At 45.1% G+C, this 17,598-nt stretch overlaps 1 protein-coding gene across 2 annotated transcripts in view; it reads right to left on the reverse strand.

Moving 5' to 3' along the window:
* The window catches only part of ARHGAP42 (Rho GTPase activating protein 42), a 979,121-nt gene that overhangs the window by 233,756 nt on the left and 727,767 nt on the right, over positions 1 to 17,598 (reverse strand). For both annotated transcript variants that reach the window (XM_069639111.1, XM_069639110.1), the window contains exons 7-8: positions 13,842 to 13,946; positions 5,129 to 5,258 (exon numbers count right to left, since the gene is read on the reverse strand). In XM_069639111.1, coding sequence (XP_069495212.1) covers positions 5,129 to 5,258; positions 13,842 to 13,946 — 235 coding nt within the window. The remainder of the gene's footprint in view (positions 1 to 5,128; positions 5,259 to 13,841; positions 13,947 to 17,598) is intronic.

Genomic DNA, 17,598 nt, shown 5'->3' on the forward strand with positions numbered 1-17,598 from the left:
CTTATTCTCGGCTGCATTGGCGAACCCAACTATAAATAGTAGAAAAATATTCTGGCTGGCCTATGCGGATGATATTGGTTTGCTGGACAAAACAGCCATCGGCTTGCAAAGACTATTGGACGGATTGGGCAAATATGCCAAGGAGAATGGGTTGGTAATAAACCCTAAGAAATCAAGGATATTAGTATTTAAACATACAAGAAAAAAAAGACATCATACAAGCACTGGGTCTGGATGGGCAAAGAATTCCTCAAGTTGAAGACCTTACATATTTGGGGTGTAAGATCTATGCAAGCCCAGCCAATCACAAAATTGAGAGAGACATCATCACCAAAGCCCATGCGCTAATTCCCCACCTGATTAAAATTAGGAACAGATTCTGCAAATTTTCAGTAGTCCCAATGGTAACATATTACCTGAGAAAATAGTTCCAGTCCTGCTATGGACTATGGAACTTCAATTGGGATAAAATAGAAGGAGGAAGTTGGAAAAAAAGCCCTAAATCTGCCATGGAGAACATCGGGGAGACAGCTATGCTTTGAATTAGTTTTGAAGTCTTTAAACTGACTGGCAGAATGGAAACTAACATGCTTCTATAGAGAAATCATAAACCCTAAAAAAGGCTCTTTATATGAAGATATCAATGAACACCATAGCAAATTAGGATCTGAAATTCTACAGAGTCTTGACCAAAAAATCAGAGTCAAATATGGAAATTCTGGTGAAAAACCCACTGAAGATAAAACGTGAGCTGGAAACTTTGGACTGGATAGACACGATAGAAAAAACAAGATCTTCAACACCAAAGAACACCTTCCTGACAGTTGACAAAAAAATAGGTACACTTCCAAGATACCTAGAAATATTTCCAGACGCAAAAATCAGAAATAACTTCCTCGGAGCGAGAATGAACATCTTATTAATGGGGGAAATTCTGAACATTCGGAACCAGTCAGAAAGGACAGTTATCTACTGTAAGGAATGTGCAATCCCAGGAAACCAATCCTTAAAGCATCTGCTCATCGAATGTAAGGGAACGTGGAACCTGCGATTGAAAAAACTAGGAAGATTTGTAGAAAGAGCCGACTGGCTAACATCGGAAAACATGTGGCACAGAATAATTACAGGCCACGAGATCCAGCTGACAGCAGCAGTAGTGAACCTTCTTCAGTTCCTACACTTGGTATAGAGGAACAATAAAGGAGGAGATAAGAAGAGAGAAAGCAAAAAAAAATAAAAAATACCAAAATACCAAGATACAAAAGACAGGAAAAAAGGAAACCAGAATTGCAAGTGTAATTAAAGTCTTGGCTCTGGAAGAAATCATGAGCAGGGTCAGCCGGAAGACAAAAAGAAAAGAGGACAAAGAAAGAATAAAATAACAGAAGCTGCAGAATTACTGAGCTGCAACCCACTTGGATAACAGTTCGAGAAGAGTAAAGAGAGGGACGAACCTTCCGTAAAGCCTCCATCCTACCCCGTCGAACTTGGGGCTGTTATGTCCTTGTGGTCTTTTCCAAATAAGCACTCTTGTATATTGTGACTATCCTGTTTCCTTTCTTGCTCCTCCTTTCTTTGGCTACCTGTTTTTTCCTCTTCTTTTTTCTTCTTTTTTTCTGTTTACCCCTTCTCATTATTTTAGAATGTATTAATTTGCCCCTTTTTAAGAGGGGTAATAAAGTTGTTTATTTTATTGGTTGTAGAGAAGGAACTCTCCTCTTCTTTGTTCCTTCTTTTATCATAATAAATTGTAAAGGTTTTTTCATGACTGCGAAACATAGATTGTAAACCATATACAATAAATAAAAAAATGTAAAAAAATCAGAATTATTCCCACTCACCGACATGACTACCGCCCCACTCGACCTCATGGGCTTCACCTGGTCCCCCACTAGAAATTAAATATTTAGGGGTCATTGTGACGTGACATAAATCCCTGCTTTATACTCACAATTATGAAGTATACCTACCCCAGCTAACGACTAAGGTGCAAACTTGGGTGAAACTATCACTCACAATAGCGGGCCGAGTGTCACTTCTCAAAATTATCATCCTTCCCAAACTATTATATTATTTTCTAAATATACCATTGTGGCCAGGAACAATAATCTTCAATGCACTAAAAGTAGAAATGTATGACTTCATTTGGCATGCTGGTGTGGTTCGGCTTAAATGGGATACCTTGACAAAACCCCATACAAATGGTGGTCTGGCCACCCCAGACTTTGAAAAATACTGGGTAGCTGCGCAGGCATATTATGCAGCCTACTGGTTTGATGAAGACTCAAGATACCCACAATGGAAAGTTGAGCGCCACACGGCTGGCACCCACGATATCCGATTATTGATATTACCACCACAGTGGAAAGATCCTGAAGTTTATAACCCAGTGGCCATGACGGCATTAGCCTGGACCAAGATATGGAGGATGGTGGATAACTCTCGGCCGTACCATAGGTACCAGTTGTTGTGGAACTTCTTCCCGTCATACCCTAAAATAAGCCAAACAGCCGTGCGACAATGAGCCACAGATGGGTACATGACTATAGGTGACATGTATAATACGGAATCCTTCATCACGTTTCATCACGTTTCAGGATCTACTAGGCCACTCACGCATAGGAATGCCGCACTGGCTACAATACGCTGGACTCCATCGAGCAACTAAAAAAGCTTGGACTGAATTTCCAGTGCAGCAAACCGATGAGCCACGGCTAGCTACTATTATGAGAGGGACAACGACAAGGGGCGGGGTGGCCATTTTGTATGATCTGTTGCAGGAACATGGCAGCAAACCCTTAGTGAGGCCTGGGCAAAAGATCTAGATACAAACACCACTGATGATATCTGGGAACCATTTGCTTACGAACCCATGCAGTATCCCTCAATTCCAGATTTCGATTAATACAATTCAAAGTATTACACAGATTGTAACTACACCTCGGCTAGACAGCATCTTTTCTCATATACCCACTCTGTCCTATGCCCTAGTTGTCACACCAAAGCGGCGGGCAACCTTCACATGCTTTGCCTGAAACTGGGGGAATACTGGAACAGGGTTTGCGACGTCATGTCTTAAATGTTTGGTTGCACGATTGAACGTACTGCACTTAGCTGCTTGTTTCATCAATTCCAACAATTACAACACAGCTTTCACAAACTGGCAAGCCTTTGCATGCTGTTAGGAATCCAGTGTGTGCTACTGTTATGGCTATGTCCCACCCGCCCAACCGTGATGCATTGGGCAGTCGCATGGGTTTCAGATATGGAGGAATGCTGGTCCTCACTACAACCCATGACCTGCAAGCCCATTGACATATGGCCCCCCTTCCACAGCTACCTGTTGTCGTTCCAAATGTATGAAAGTGATAGCGAGAGCTCAGCACCTGAGTAATAACGCCCTCCACCTTATATCCTAAATGCTGTACCTCTCATGTGTAAGTCACTGCCCAATACTGACTATGTCTCAACCAATGAAGAACAAAAGTGTAACAATTAATGTACTGTACTGTACTTCTGTCAATGCTGCTATCTCTTACGTATGTTGTAATGTCAACCACTCAATAAAGAAAGTAAAAAACAAGTCTGTGCATTGGAACCAGATTGTTAGTTAAAGATCTTAAGCCCAAACTGATAATTGCAGAGGTCCTAGCAGGAGCAGCTCAACACCAGATGGTGTTTATACCACAAATAGATGCAGCCTCTGCCAACACTGAACTACCATTCATTTTGAGGAGGAGTCAGTTACCAATCAAACTTGCCTTTGCAATGACCATTAACAAATCACAATGTAAAACTTTTGAAAAAGTTGGAATATTCCTTCCAGGGCCAGTGTTCTGTCACAGACAACTTTATGTTGCAATGTCTCGAGTTCATACATCATCTGATGTCCAAATTAAGCTACTTCAAGGTACCAAGCAAGGAAAGATATTACCTAACAGTGGTAACATTTTCGCAAAAAATATTCTTTTCAAAGAAATATACTTCAAATAAATATATAGGTTTTGTCAGTTAATTTAGTTAAAATGTACCTATGTATTATATAATTATTCATTGCACTATTTCTTGGCATGTATTATTATACCAATAATATTCTTCATGTACGTTTAAACTTTATTTTAATTCTATTTACTTTATTTGATGATCTCATGTCTACTTCGCTGTTTATATTTTTAATTCTTTATTTTGAAAAAAAATGAAAATGTTCTGTTAACATAAATGTCTTCCTTTACCCACTTTAGCCGTGTACATGGGCTTTTTTACACTAGTGTACCAATAAATGATTTCAGCAAGACATTGTGGGCCATTTTATTAGGGTGTGCAGTAAGCATAGTCCCGTCAATTTATGATCAAAAGAATTACTCACAGTATTCCAATTACGGAATTGATTGACCGGTGGCAGAGCCATTAGCATGTCAAATGTTTCCATGCATGTTAGTTAGAAGGCTGAGGCGATCAATTAGACCAGGTTCTGCATTCCCTACATTTCATGCTGCGTGTATACTTCTTCATGCAAAGTAGTTCAATAAATGTATACACACAGCATGGAAAGCGGTGCCTGCTCCATGAGGCCAGGGGAACCCCAGGACGCATGTGTAGAGCATGGATGCCATTCCAACCTCCTGCTAAAAGCAGTGCCCAAGGGCATTCTGTCCCTATCTCCTCTAGGGCTGGTATCAGGTGGACTGCGAAAAGATCAGAATCACAAAATTCGAAAAGATCTGATTAATATAATCTGAGATGCCACTCTCCCAGTGTACATCAGGAAGAGCTGGATTGCTGTCTGTGAATGCCAATGGCGCTCACATAGAATTCAAATCTTGTGGCTATGTCAATGCTTCAGTTTTAGCCTGAAGGACAGATGTGTGACATGCTTCAGTGGCAGGACCAAGGATGGCTGTGTGAGAAGCACAGCCCTCTGCATCAACAAATGACCTGGATACTCTTCTCATCAGGACAAGGTGCAAGGTGAGCCAGGTATCAGACAGTGCACAGCACATCTTCTAGAGTAATAATACAAGAGTGAAAAACTGCACCTTCTTTAGACTCTAATCAGAAGAGCTGCAATCCCAAAACCGAAATGTCTCTGGAATCAATGCAATGGTTGGGCGTTGCTTCCATTACTTACGTTTCTCCTGCACGCAGAGATAGCCTTCCATTGTCCACTGGCTGGGCGGCCTGTAGTCTTGGTTGGCAGACTTCATCCTCTGCATCAGCTTTTCTACCTCCTGTCGCGTGCTTTCAAAATTATTCCGGGTCTTAAAAAAGAAAAGCCATTTTAGTCACACAGAAGCTGAATGCAAGTGATCCGAGAATAACAAACTGCCTCACAGATATGAAAGGATTATTGTTAACGGTTTGATGAATGCATTACATTTTGTAAAGGAAAAGAGTAATCATCAGCTGCATCTAGTATGACAAAAAGAAAATGTAACTTATCTACTCTACTCTCTACCCTACGTTTTTTAATGCGCTCTCAATCTGAACTTTCGCAATTCGCAAGGTGCATCACCTGGGAACGGTCCACAATACAGATAAGTGTGTCTCTGAATGAATTGGACAGAGACACAGCTCCACGTTAGGCCAGCTTCTCATTCTTTCACAAACGCATCCTGTAATGTTCCCTGAAATCCAACATGATGCAACTCCTGCTACCTTGGTACCTGGAGCTAGCCTCAACACCATAACACTTCTCTGACTCCATCTCACACGCCTACCTACGCCCGCTACCTACTAGCACATCTCTTTAAAACATAACATTACATACTATTGCTAAATACAAAATACATCGCCCTGTCTTTAACCTCTGCAACCGCAACATGAATACATTGTTGCCCTTTCTGTATTGCTTTATGGTGCTTCTAATATGTGTCAAAGCTAACTTCAACTGAATATGTGCGCATTTTACCACGTCCACCGAGAACTGCCAGCACTAGGCTGCATGCTAGTCTCTCTTGCGCAGCCTAAATTTCTTCACCTGCATAGGACTATGCACTTGCTTCCCAACAAGTGCTATTCAGTAGTTTGAGTCAGTTTGGGTGCGGTACTTGTGGACGTCCAGTGGCAAGCAGGTGTCGAAGCGGGGTTGTACTGGAAGAATGCTGTGCTTCAAAGCAGCTTGAGCAGTGTGGATCATGGAGGCCACCAGGTCCAGTTCGGCAGTAGAGGCTTCGATGGCAAACAGGCTGGTGACAGGATGTGCAGGCAGTTCAATGCGGTTCAGGAAGAACACCAGCATCGACTCAATTGGTGCTGAAGAGGTTGACGGTGCGGACGCTGGTTGCATAAATGCAGATGCAGCGACAAATCCTGGAAACTGTGGAGCTTTCACCAATCCACCTCACAATGAAAATGACCCCCTTTGTCATTAGCACAAGGGTGAAAGGGTACGTCTTGGGACTTGGGGAGGTTCATATGGGGTTTCAGGTGGATGTTAAAGAGAAGTTGGGGATAGAGCAAGCAGCCTTGGGGGATCCCAACAGGAGCTAAAGAGGGGTGCGAGGGGAACGTGCTCAGTTTCATCTGTTACTCTGAAGGGAAGACTGTGACTCAGCCCATGGCAAGGCCTGTAGTCCAGAGATTCTGCCTAGCAAAATGGTGAGGTACCATGTCATAGGAAGCTGACTATTACATTGGTCTGGAGGCAGTAACGCATGGTGAGACATGTAGTTCTAATGATTTGTTTGGGTTTGATTCAGGATCGATTTTTCATTCAACATTAAAGAAGATAATCCTTCTCAGGACTATTCAAGAAGGCAACATCACCTAGACACTTTGCAGGACAGATTGCACCCCTCCCTAAAATGCCCTGGTCACAGCCTATAAGCAGCCAAGACCAGAGCTATGGCAAATCATGCCTTTAACTGGGTACCTACTAGAAGATGGGCTAAAATATGAAACCAGGAAATGGCAAAGCAACTCAAAATCCTGGTGCTTTTGTCCTGGATTACCCTCTCACGGAGTTGGCCCTCATGCCCAGTCTTTCATATGTCTTGCTTTTGCTCACAGTCTGTTCTTGTAGTGGGTTTAGGGGCCCCCTGAACCCCTCCCCATGTTCTCAAAATGTTCTCTGAAGAATGTGGACTCCTCTGCAAGATGTTCTCAGTCTCTGGTCATTGGAGGGTTAAGGATTTCCGGAAACTTGGTTACAATATCTGTTGCAGATTTTAGTGTTCCCAAGAGTTTGTCTTGGTCATCAATGCCAGGTGTTCCTCTCCTATCTTTCTTTCTTCCTCTCTGTCTTCCTCAGTAGGTTCCCTATAAGCTGGGAATTATGAGCATCTGGGAATAGGTGAAGCCATGATGGAGGGCCCTTCACATTCCTGGACCTAGGCTGCAGTCTCTTCCTCCTCTTCTCTGAGCCTATTGTAGGTTCCCTGTAAGCCACCCTTGCACCCTTCCACCTCTAGCAACTGTGTTGGGCCAAGTGGGCCAGCTGCAACATTCATCGAAGGTTCTCTTTCCTTGCATCTCGCTAGTTTGCGACTGCATACTTTCTTTTAGCAACCCTCATTTAACCAGTTCTTCTATTTGGTCTCTCCCCCCCATCACCACCTCTACGGGCTAATGTTCTCACCTAATTTTCTCACTTTTTCCACCTCCTCCTCATGATGTTCTGTTGGTCCAACCTCCTCTATCTCAGTCATGCCGCCTTCCTTTGATATCCTTCTTCCAAAACCTCCAAATGGCTTACCACATTCTTCTCTGACCTCTCATCTCCCCAAGTTTGCGTGATTGCCAATCTCCTCTTGTCTTCCTTCTCCAGGTGCACTCGCCACCCTTCTCCTTCTGAACTCCCTCCTCTTTGTTCTGATGTTGTTCTCCACCAACCTCCTCTCTCCTTGCTTCAGCAGAGCCACTCACCAACCTTCTCATCACCCCGTTCATCTGACTGGGAGCCCTGAGCTTATATAGTTTAGCGCTCCCACCTCTTGGGCTAGACTAAGGATGAGGGCCTCCCGTCCCTCTGTGTGCACACTAATGTGGTCCTGTGGCTGGATGTGCTCTTTAACTTCATCTGGACCTAATTGGGAAGAAGGAGGGGATGAGGGGCGGAGAAAGCCTTTATAAGGCTTGGAAACCATTCTAGATTTAATTTTCCCAGTTTGGTTTGTGCTTAAGTCTGTGGAGGGGGGTGCCACCCTCTGGCCTCTCCAGCCTCTCTGTTCAGTGGTTGTATACCGTTTAGTGGACTAGTCATGTTGAATTGTATGGAGAACATGTCTTGGCGGAAAATCTGCAGGTCTGGGCCCCTCGTGTTATCCGGCTGGTTGCTCAAAGAGTGGATTGTGTTGGACCTTGCAATGGTTTACAAATCTGCACTCCCTCCTTCTTGGTCATTCGGCCCATGAAGCGAGTGTCATGGGACGCCTTTGCCTCTACCTTCTCTGCTCCACCTACTCCTGCGGCTGACTCACACTCTGACACAGCCCTCTCAAACCTGCATCTTTCTATTTCCAACACTCTGGAAATCTCTTCTCCTGTTATGAGAATCTGTCTGAAGCCTACCTCCAAGCGCAACTCTTGGTATGGCTCTGACCTTGCCATCCTGAAATGGAAGTGCAGGGTGGCTGAAAGGAAGCAGAGGACTTTGGGAGCATACTCTGACAAACTGGCCTGCTGCCTGCTCCAAAGGCATTGCAGACTCTTGGTCCCCCCCAAGCTGCGGCCTCTAACAACATGGACAAAATCTTTTAAATCTGCAAGGGACAGGCCAATTCTATTCATCTCCACCTCTATTGTTACCTCCCATGCCCTCTGTCTGGCTTAGGCTTCTCATTTCACCACTAAAACTCAGGACATTCTGTCCTCGCTTTCTTCTTCCTCTACCTCACTCAGGCCCCCTTTAGCCGCCTCTCCCTCTCCTCTTCCTTTTTCCTCCTCCTCTCTGACAACACCTGGCAATGTTTCTAGACAAGTCTGATCTATGAAAGTGGCACCCAAAAAGGTGCTCCCCTGCTTTTCCAGAGCCATCAACGACCACATTGCCACCCTCGCTCCAGCCTTGGCTGATTTCTGCAATCACTCTTTTGCCACTGGATCTCTCCCCTATCTCGTCAAGCACTCCCTTGTGCACCACCTCCTACAAAAGCCTTCTGCTGATCCTACCTGTCCAGAAACCTATTGCCCGATTTCTATCACTCCTTTCCTAGGCAAACTTCTGGAAAAGATGGCCATCTCCCAGCTTACTCTCCACACTGGATCTGTTGGTTGTCTCCATGACCATCAGTCTGGCTTCAGAGCAACCAGAGGCACAGAAATGCGCTCCTGAACACTCGTGAAGATCGGCTCTCTAAACTTGATTCCAGCTCTCCCTCTGTGCTCATCCTCCCTGACCTTTCCTCTGCTTTCAATATGGTCAATCACGCCACCCTGATCATCCGACTCTGTGTGAACCTGGGCATCACTGATCAGGCCCTGGTGTGGCTGACCTCCTTCCTACTGGACCGACCCTCCCAGGTCCGACTGGGTCCTTTCTCTCCACCTCGCTCTCCACTTGTGGTGTCCCAAAGGGCTCTATCCTCTCACCCTGGCTCTTCAATGTCCATCTGGCCCCTTTGGCCCACTTGATCTCCACCTTCTCTTCTAACATTTAGTGTCATGCGGATGACACTGAGCTCTATTTCAAACTTCCCTCAGCCTCCTCTCATCCCTCGCCCATTCCAGACTGTCTATCCATGATTCAGGATTGGTGCGCTTCCAACAATCTCTGCCTTAATGCCAGTAAAATGTAGATCTTTACCATTGGGACCACCGCTCCCGATTTGCTTCTCTCACTCTGGTCGTCCTCCTTGGGCCCTCTACCCTCGCCTTCCTGTGAGGCAAAAAACCTTGGTGTCATCTTCAATCCACTCTCTCCTTCTTTCCTCACATCACAGACCTTGCCAAAAAGGCCCACTTCCAGCTGCAGCTCCTCAGCAGTATTCTACCTTTTCTCACTTTCCCCAGACACTCTTTGTCTCCAGAGCCCTGGTTCTCTCCAGGCTGGACTACTGCAACAGCCTCTTTCTCAATCTGCCTACCTCTACTCTTCGCCCCCTTCAACTAATCCAGAACAGGGCTGCAAGACTTATCCTTGGCCTAAAGCCCAGGGACCATATCTCTCTAGCCCTGAAATCTCTCCACTGGCTCCCGGTGGCTGCAAGGATCAATTTCAAGACCCTCTGATTCATCCACAAGACTTTCTGGGGCCGGGGCCTGCACTACATCCAACTCTCTCTTCTGAAATACCTTCTTCCTAGAACCCTTCGCTCAGCTACCTCCAATTCTCAGAGGGTCAGACGCTTCTGCGGCAGAGAGTGGGGGGTAGATCGCTCTGGAACGGCCTCACTGCCCCTCTCACAATTGAGTCGGAAGATTTTATACTCTGCCTTCTCTCTCTCGCTTCCTTGCTAACTTACCTGTATGTTGCGCTGACTGGTTGCTTGGTACCCGGCTCCTCCATGTCCAGTCTTCCCCTGCAGTGTCGCCTGGCTTACTGTGCACTTAGGGGCTATAACTGTAACCCCTACAGCCCCCCTGCCTCATTGCACTTACCCAGAGCAGCCCTGCTCTGGCTTCACTTACTCAGAGCCACGCAGCCCTGATCGCACTTTCCCTACCTTCTCCCCTGCAGATCCCCTTCTCCCTTCCCCCTGCACTTCTCTTTGTTGAACTTGCTCGGTCCAAATGGAACAAGGCCTAGTAGGATCGTTTGTCTTGTCTACCTCATCTGTCTTCCCTCTCTTGTCTTGTGGCGCCTAGAAACAGTTGTGTACAGGCACGTTATTAATGCCATATCTTATCACATCATACCATATCAAATCACTGGACCCTGGGATTCATGTAACTTCTCCCTGAACCACATAGACATATCAATGCTCCTCGTTAGGCTGAGGCAACACTAACATGGCTTTTTCTGAAAATTTGAAGCATCCTCAAGGCCAAGTGTGTATGTTTATTTTTTACAGGGTAATTGTTTCTGGCTTTTGGGAACACAGTTTTCTTACACAGTGAGAGGGCTCCGTTTGGTGGCGCAAAGTGATGATTCCCTGCCCTTCTGGATGGAACATGGTAGGGGGCCAAGGGTATCATCCTCCTACCTCTGCAGGTGCCTCTCATCATTGTCCATTTTGGGTAGGCACCCGGCTCCCTGGGACACACTGCCTAGTACCTCTGCCGTCAAGCAGAGGAATTCTTCACATCCTCTTAAAGGTACATCCAGAGATATCTTACATCTTTTACTTCATTAATAAATTGTGCACCCCTTTTTTGCATAGACTCTGCCTTGTTGAATCTAAACACCCAGATGTGATGTGAAGATTCTCTGATACCTGGAAAGGAAGCAGTATTGGGATATGAGCAGACATATGGACTATTCATGGAAAGTCACCCTTCCATGCCCATACCCATCCTTACTGAGGCTCTCCGAGCATCCAGTAGATCCAATGAAGTGCAACCGTGTGAGCAATCTTCAAGCCTTCAGCATTGGCTGTGCAGAGATAGTAGACATGATATGATATGGCATTTATAATGCGCCTATACACAAGTGTTTCAAGGTGCGACGAGGCAAGGGAGGGATAAAAAGAAAAGGACACATTTGACATCTTGCAGTTGGTGAGGTTCCTCCAAAGTGTATGCAGAATGAGTTACCAGATTATTACCTCGGCTCAGTGGTCATTTTGTAAATGCTCCAAGCATCAGACCGCAGTTCTACATTGAGGAACTTGTGAGGGTGTATCTGAACGTAGATCTCTCCAACTGAGATATTCGCCACTGTCATGCTATCTACAGTTCTCTGGGAAGGATATTCATCCACAGTCATGACCGCTAGGCCACTTATGTACTGAGCACTTCTTTTTGCACATAGGTGAAAGTCTTTGTTGCTTGTGGGTATGGCAGATATGCACTTTACTTCCTGTGGCCTGCAATGCAGGCAGCAACTGAGTCAGGCAAAGAGATGGACATGGGTTGAAATGTTGGTAGCAATGGGGCAAGCACACAACTAGAAGACAGGGGAGTAGCTGTCAAGGTAAGGAGCACAAGGCGGTGGTGCTATTGTTCTGCTGATTTGGCCATTAATGGCCTTCGATTGCCCTTTCTCATTATCTCATATCCTCCTGCGGGATCATAAATTCATGGTAAGACAAGAAGTCAACAACATTTAATTGAGAGTTAGATTTGGTGTATACAGTGTTGAAGTCTGAGGTTGTGCACATAGATGTATAAAACAAAGCATGTATTATTCATTAAATGAAAAAGGAAAATCTATGGCAAGCACATAGCACAGCAGAGGCGTAGCCAGGATTGTCTAACAAGTGGGGCCGGAAGCTGATGTAGTTTGACCCACCGCAGTGACATTAGCATCTGTAAATGCACACACAGTGCTGCCGAGCAAGAATGTACAGATTTTGGGTGGGCCTGGCCCGCTCAGGCCATACCCTGTCTACGCCTCTGGAAAGGAGTGGGGTGCCCTGTTGCAGCACAAGGAGGAACTTCTGCAAAGAACCTGTTTGTTCTGGACTCACAAAATATTCTAGTCTGAGGTCTCAGAAAACCTCAGGAAAGCTCCCCGCCTTGCATTTACAACAAACTGATATAGGAAAATCTGAGCTCGGAAAAAATCTGAACCCCCTCCCAGTTTATAACTAATGTATAATAACAAGATTTCCTCTTAACCCTTTCACTGTCATAAGGGCACACATACCGACATCCTAATATTAAAGTATCACAGTTTATCATATTTGAATACACTATCTTGCAGGCAGTGGTGAAAGTGGGCGGGAGCGGTGCTCCTCTAATTCTTTTAATTAAGTTTTCCCGTTCCTATACTTTTATCTTAAAAAAAAAACGTTACGGAACGGTTTCGTTTTAATATAAGTGTAGGAAGAAGTTGAAACATGCACGTTAAGTGCACTGCACAGGCCGTTTCCTTAAAGGGCAGGCCGTTTCCTTAAAGGGCAGGCACATGTTTTTTGGGGGTTTTATTGTGCATGGGAGGGGGTGCAGCGATGGGGTCTGTGGGGAGTGGTGCAGGACTGTAGGGAACATAGTTCCACTACTTCTTTTCGTACACTTCGACCACTGCTTGCAGGAGGCCTTTCACTCCTCCCAAAGCTCCCTGACCTACTCCAGCTGTAAGCACTAGCTTAATGGCCGCTTTTCCCTGCCGTCAGCTGATTTCTGTTGGTTTCTTCTAGCAGAACTAGTGCAACACGCCCTTATAAATACACTGCCGCATCTGGAAGGTTCCAAAAGCTGTGAAGGGCCGGTTTCCCCCACTCCCCTCTCCACCAGAAATTGTTCCTCCTCTCCTCTTCTAACACCTGCTCCTCCCGCAGCAGACGTGTTATACAGCAACAATAAATGAATACATAAAATAATGTTAACAGATGTAAGCAAATCGGGAAGCTTCCCAAAATGGAAGGTTGCAACATACAGCACGAGCTCATCCCCAAAAGAGTGAAGCTTTGGAACGATTCCACAGGAAAAACAATGTAATTGCTAATATTTCAGTCCCTTCATAAGCAGAGGACGGGCTCCCTGCCGGGTTTGTGAAGTTCTGCTTGGCATATCAGTCATGGTTCATATACGAGTCGGGCTCCTAATTATAATTATTTAATACATTTTCTGAATATATGTATACACCAGCAAACAACCTGCCATTACAATATTGTTCAGTCCTCATAAATCGTTAACAGCTAGTTACAATTATACAAAGTTATAAATATGAATTTTGCTCGATACATTTGCAATCTATTCACACACTTGCAAGGCCATTTAAGAGAGACCCACCATAAACGTGTACTTCCAATGAATGTCCAGAAATTCGATTTAGATATAACAATAAATCTAAACCTTACATTTTGTAAATTAAACTGCAGCTGTTGCTTGTACGGTGTAAACTCCTGCGCCAGCTCGTAGCCTTCGTGGTAAAAGGTAAACAACCCTTGGAGAAAAGCCAACAGCTGTGAAAATAAAATTGAGAAAAACAGTTTAATATTAATCTCTATAAATACAACAACACACACGTTGATTTAAGACGCCAGAAGGCACTGCAACGACCTCTACTTTAATATAAGTGGAACAGATACTTTGTACAAAGTTAATCAATTTTAATTTAGTTCATGAGTAGTACGTGCTAATAAAAAAAGAACAAATTAAAGAAAGGGAGTCTAGTATCGCCTGAAAATAAAGGCACAGGTTAGGGTTAATATAAGATTGGATGGTCCAAATTACTTCAGGAGTGGTACAGGAAAACACGTGATATACGTCACAGGTGGCACAATCACATTATTGAAGTTATTGGGGGCCCCAAGCCATCCCACTCTCTTCTCTGGGTTTATGCCGTGGTGGTTTTTCTTGTTTTTGGCGCGGATGCTGGTTTCTCTAAAAGTAACAGAACGACAGTGGCAAGTATCTCATATTGGAGCTAAAGCTTGAGAGATCAGTGTTCCTCACAGGAACATGCAGGCACGTGTGGGGACAGGAAGTGGGGCCCTCTCAACTGCCACCATCCACTTCAGTGGTAGTACTGGCTAAGGACCTCTCCCCGGTAGGCCTACCAACCCCGGCAGGGAGGGCTTCCTGTCCCCACTTGACAAGGCCATATTACTTGCCTCATCGCATATCTGCTCATTGCACAATGGCAAGAAGAGTGTCTTGTAGGGATTGGCCAGTGGTGAAGACAGAACACATTTGCATGCATGGGTGTTGTCCACTCCATGGACCCATTCTGGGGTCAAGGTGCCAGCAGTGTCAGTGCAATCACTTATTATTCTGGATGGGGCTGAAAGGCCCACAATAGATATTCCATGACACCAACTGGTGCATTGGAAAGATCTAGGTGAGACACTGCTCACTTCCGTCTGAAGACTTCCCCCTTCATGAAGGAGAATGGCAGCATGTGTCAGCCCCTTATAGCCTGCACAGTTACCTTTTCCCAGTGCATCATTGCAGCCTCTGGGCAAAACAAAGCTTTGCTCTTATTTTTGCTGGCTAAAGAGGTCCTTCTTTGGGTAACTCTTGTGAGAAACCTGAGGATATTCTTCCAAGTAGATCCGGGAATCCCTTGTTCCGGTTGCCAGGGAAGAACTGGCGCTTTCAAATACCAACCCTAGGGGTAGACAAACGAGGGAGGATCATCTGGGTAAGGGAACCCGGCGTTGTGCTCAGGTAGATATCCCAGGTGAGACGCAGTTCAATACCATGGACGAAGAGGATGAAGTCCCGGAGAACTTTGTAGGTTGTTCCACATCTACCTCCCTTCCACCAAAAGAATCACCCTTATCCGAATCCAACGACACCTCCATATCTGGTAAATCCCCTAGGAGCCCAAACCCCATTACACTCAAAAACCACAACTCCCAAAATCCTTGTTTTCCTGTTTCCTACCCGAATACTCTCAAACATACTTTTCACATCCCTGTGATTATTATTTCGCACACTCCCAACCTGCTCAGACAAAACACTACCGTTCCCACAATCCCCTGTTTCTTTCATGATAATCCTGGTTATTCCATTTGTTTCACAAACCCTACCAATTTCACCCTTCTGAATTGACCAAACCCCCTAAGGCGAAGAATATAATTTATCATGACAACCCCCCACACCCTGTTTTGGACACCAACACTTTGTCACAGCGTAGAAGACAGCAGACTAGCCCTAGAGCCATTTAACCTGACATGTTCCAACACAAGGGTTAGGCAAAGTCAGGCATTTGACCAGATTCATCACACCTGACGGCCCTTTCCCTTCCCCACAGGGATAAAAGGTGGAGCACGAGTGCACAATACGAGCAAGGTAGACCACACAACTAGAGAGCTAACACAGAACAGCAGTTCAAGGGGAGGAGAAAGGCGGCCACAACCGAAAGCGTGACAATTAGAGACACAACCTTGCCTTTTCCAGCACAGGCCTGCGTAACCTCATTAGAAGAAACCGTAAGACTGAACAATAGCCAGCATGTATTGCAGCAGATGTCAATGGTACATGGAGCCCTGATCCGCTGTTAACCAAGCCTGGGAGAGGCATCTGCCACCGTGGTACCGGCCTTGACTCCAGAAAAGACCAGAAAAGCCAAGCGGTTCATCACAGCTGATGAGTCGAGGGGAAAGCCGATAAGAAACCAAACTGTGTTGAACAAAAAGTAGCAAATGGCTAATGGAAGAAAAGTATGAAAGAACTGTTAATATGATTGAAGAAAGTGCAAATAACAGTTTACATGAGAGAGGAAAACCAGCTGCAGAGGAGAACGGCATCACCTGGGTGCTCACTCGAGAAACTCTGGGTGATTACCATATTGTTGAAACTACTGTTACCAGAAGGCCTTGGGACAGGTGCGAGAAAAGGGTTGAAGTGGTCATACAGGGATCTAGCAAAATCCTCTGTACAGTCGAAAGTCTTTGAGCGGCAGATGATTGTAAAGCTAAGGGAAGTGAATCCTGCATCCTAAGGAAGTAGAAGGAATTTTGTGATTGGCAATAGTTGGCAAGAGTGAACCCAACGGTGGATGCCGATGAAAAGGGGCAAAGCCTAAAGTCCAGGTGAACAGTGTGTTGATAAAAGTGAACCCGATGGAGGGATGACCACAGTGAACTGTTAAAGAGAACATTGAGTTTTGTGAAACATGGTTTAAAAAGACATTAAGACTCCTGAGTGTAACAGGGGAAGTATTTGTGAAAAGACATAGTGAACCCGATGGAGTGAAGCAAACAGTCGAGAAGGGTCTGAGCCCGGAACAGGGGGATCCAAGGGTGAAAAGCCGTCACCCACCAACCGTGAATGCAGCAGTGAAAAAGTGCAACAGAGAAAGTCTTTTGAATACATGCTAGAGTTAACCCAACAGAGCAAGGCTGATATTCGAGAGGGGTCTGAGCCGTAAGAGGAGGACCCAGGGGAGAAGAACTTTGGAACTTTTGTTAACCTTTTTTTATTATTTTGAACCGGTCAGACCCTCGAAGCGAGAAACAAAACTACGGAAGGTCCTGATCTCACTAAGAACATTTTGTGGATCGGAGCCCAGAAGAGGGGGACCCAGGGGTGAAAAGACATCACTCAACGTGCAAGCAGAAAGGAATTTTTGTTTATTATTTTTGTAACACATCAGGCCCTCGTAGGTAATAGACATTTTGTAGAAAAGAGACTTAACCACCAAAGGTCCTAATACATGTGAGCGGAACTGTAGTCTCGTGCTGAGAAAGCTCAACTGTGTTCTGTGCTCCGGAGTGTCGCCTTGTCCCATGCTCAAACATGGGGAAGGGAGACCCCGACTACCGCATCCTGACTTATTATTTGTGAACACTTCTTTCTTTCCTGTGAATCCTATCCCACACTCTTTTGTATTTAGTTTTAAGGATTAGCAATAGGTTTTTCTAAGTATAGGCCCTTTTGTTTGACCAGACACCACTAGGACTGCCTTATTATTGTTTGATGGTCGTAGCTAGCTCCCATCTTAGATTTAGGTTTACATTAGGCAATTTTCTAACCCGCATATACAGTTTAATAAACACTGATGAACGGTGATCACTTGTGTCTGTCTTAACTGTCTGTCTGTTGCCACCATGAGTTCCTTACACTCTCCTTACAATCTCCTCCACTTGACGTTTTCGATCATGAAGA

This window comes from Ambystoma mexicanum, chromosome 7q (genome assembly GCF_040938575.1).
Source record: "Ambystoma mexicanum isolate Mex_15411 chromosome 7q, UKY_AmexF1_1, whole genome shotgun sequence".
Classification (NCBI taxonomy): Eukaryota; Metazoa; Chordata; class Amphibia; order Caudata; family Ambystomatidae; genus Ambystoma; species Ambystoma mexicanum.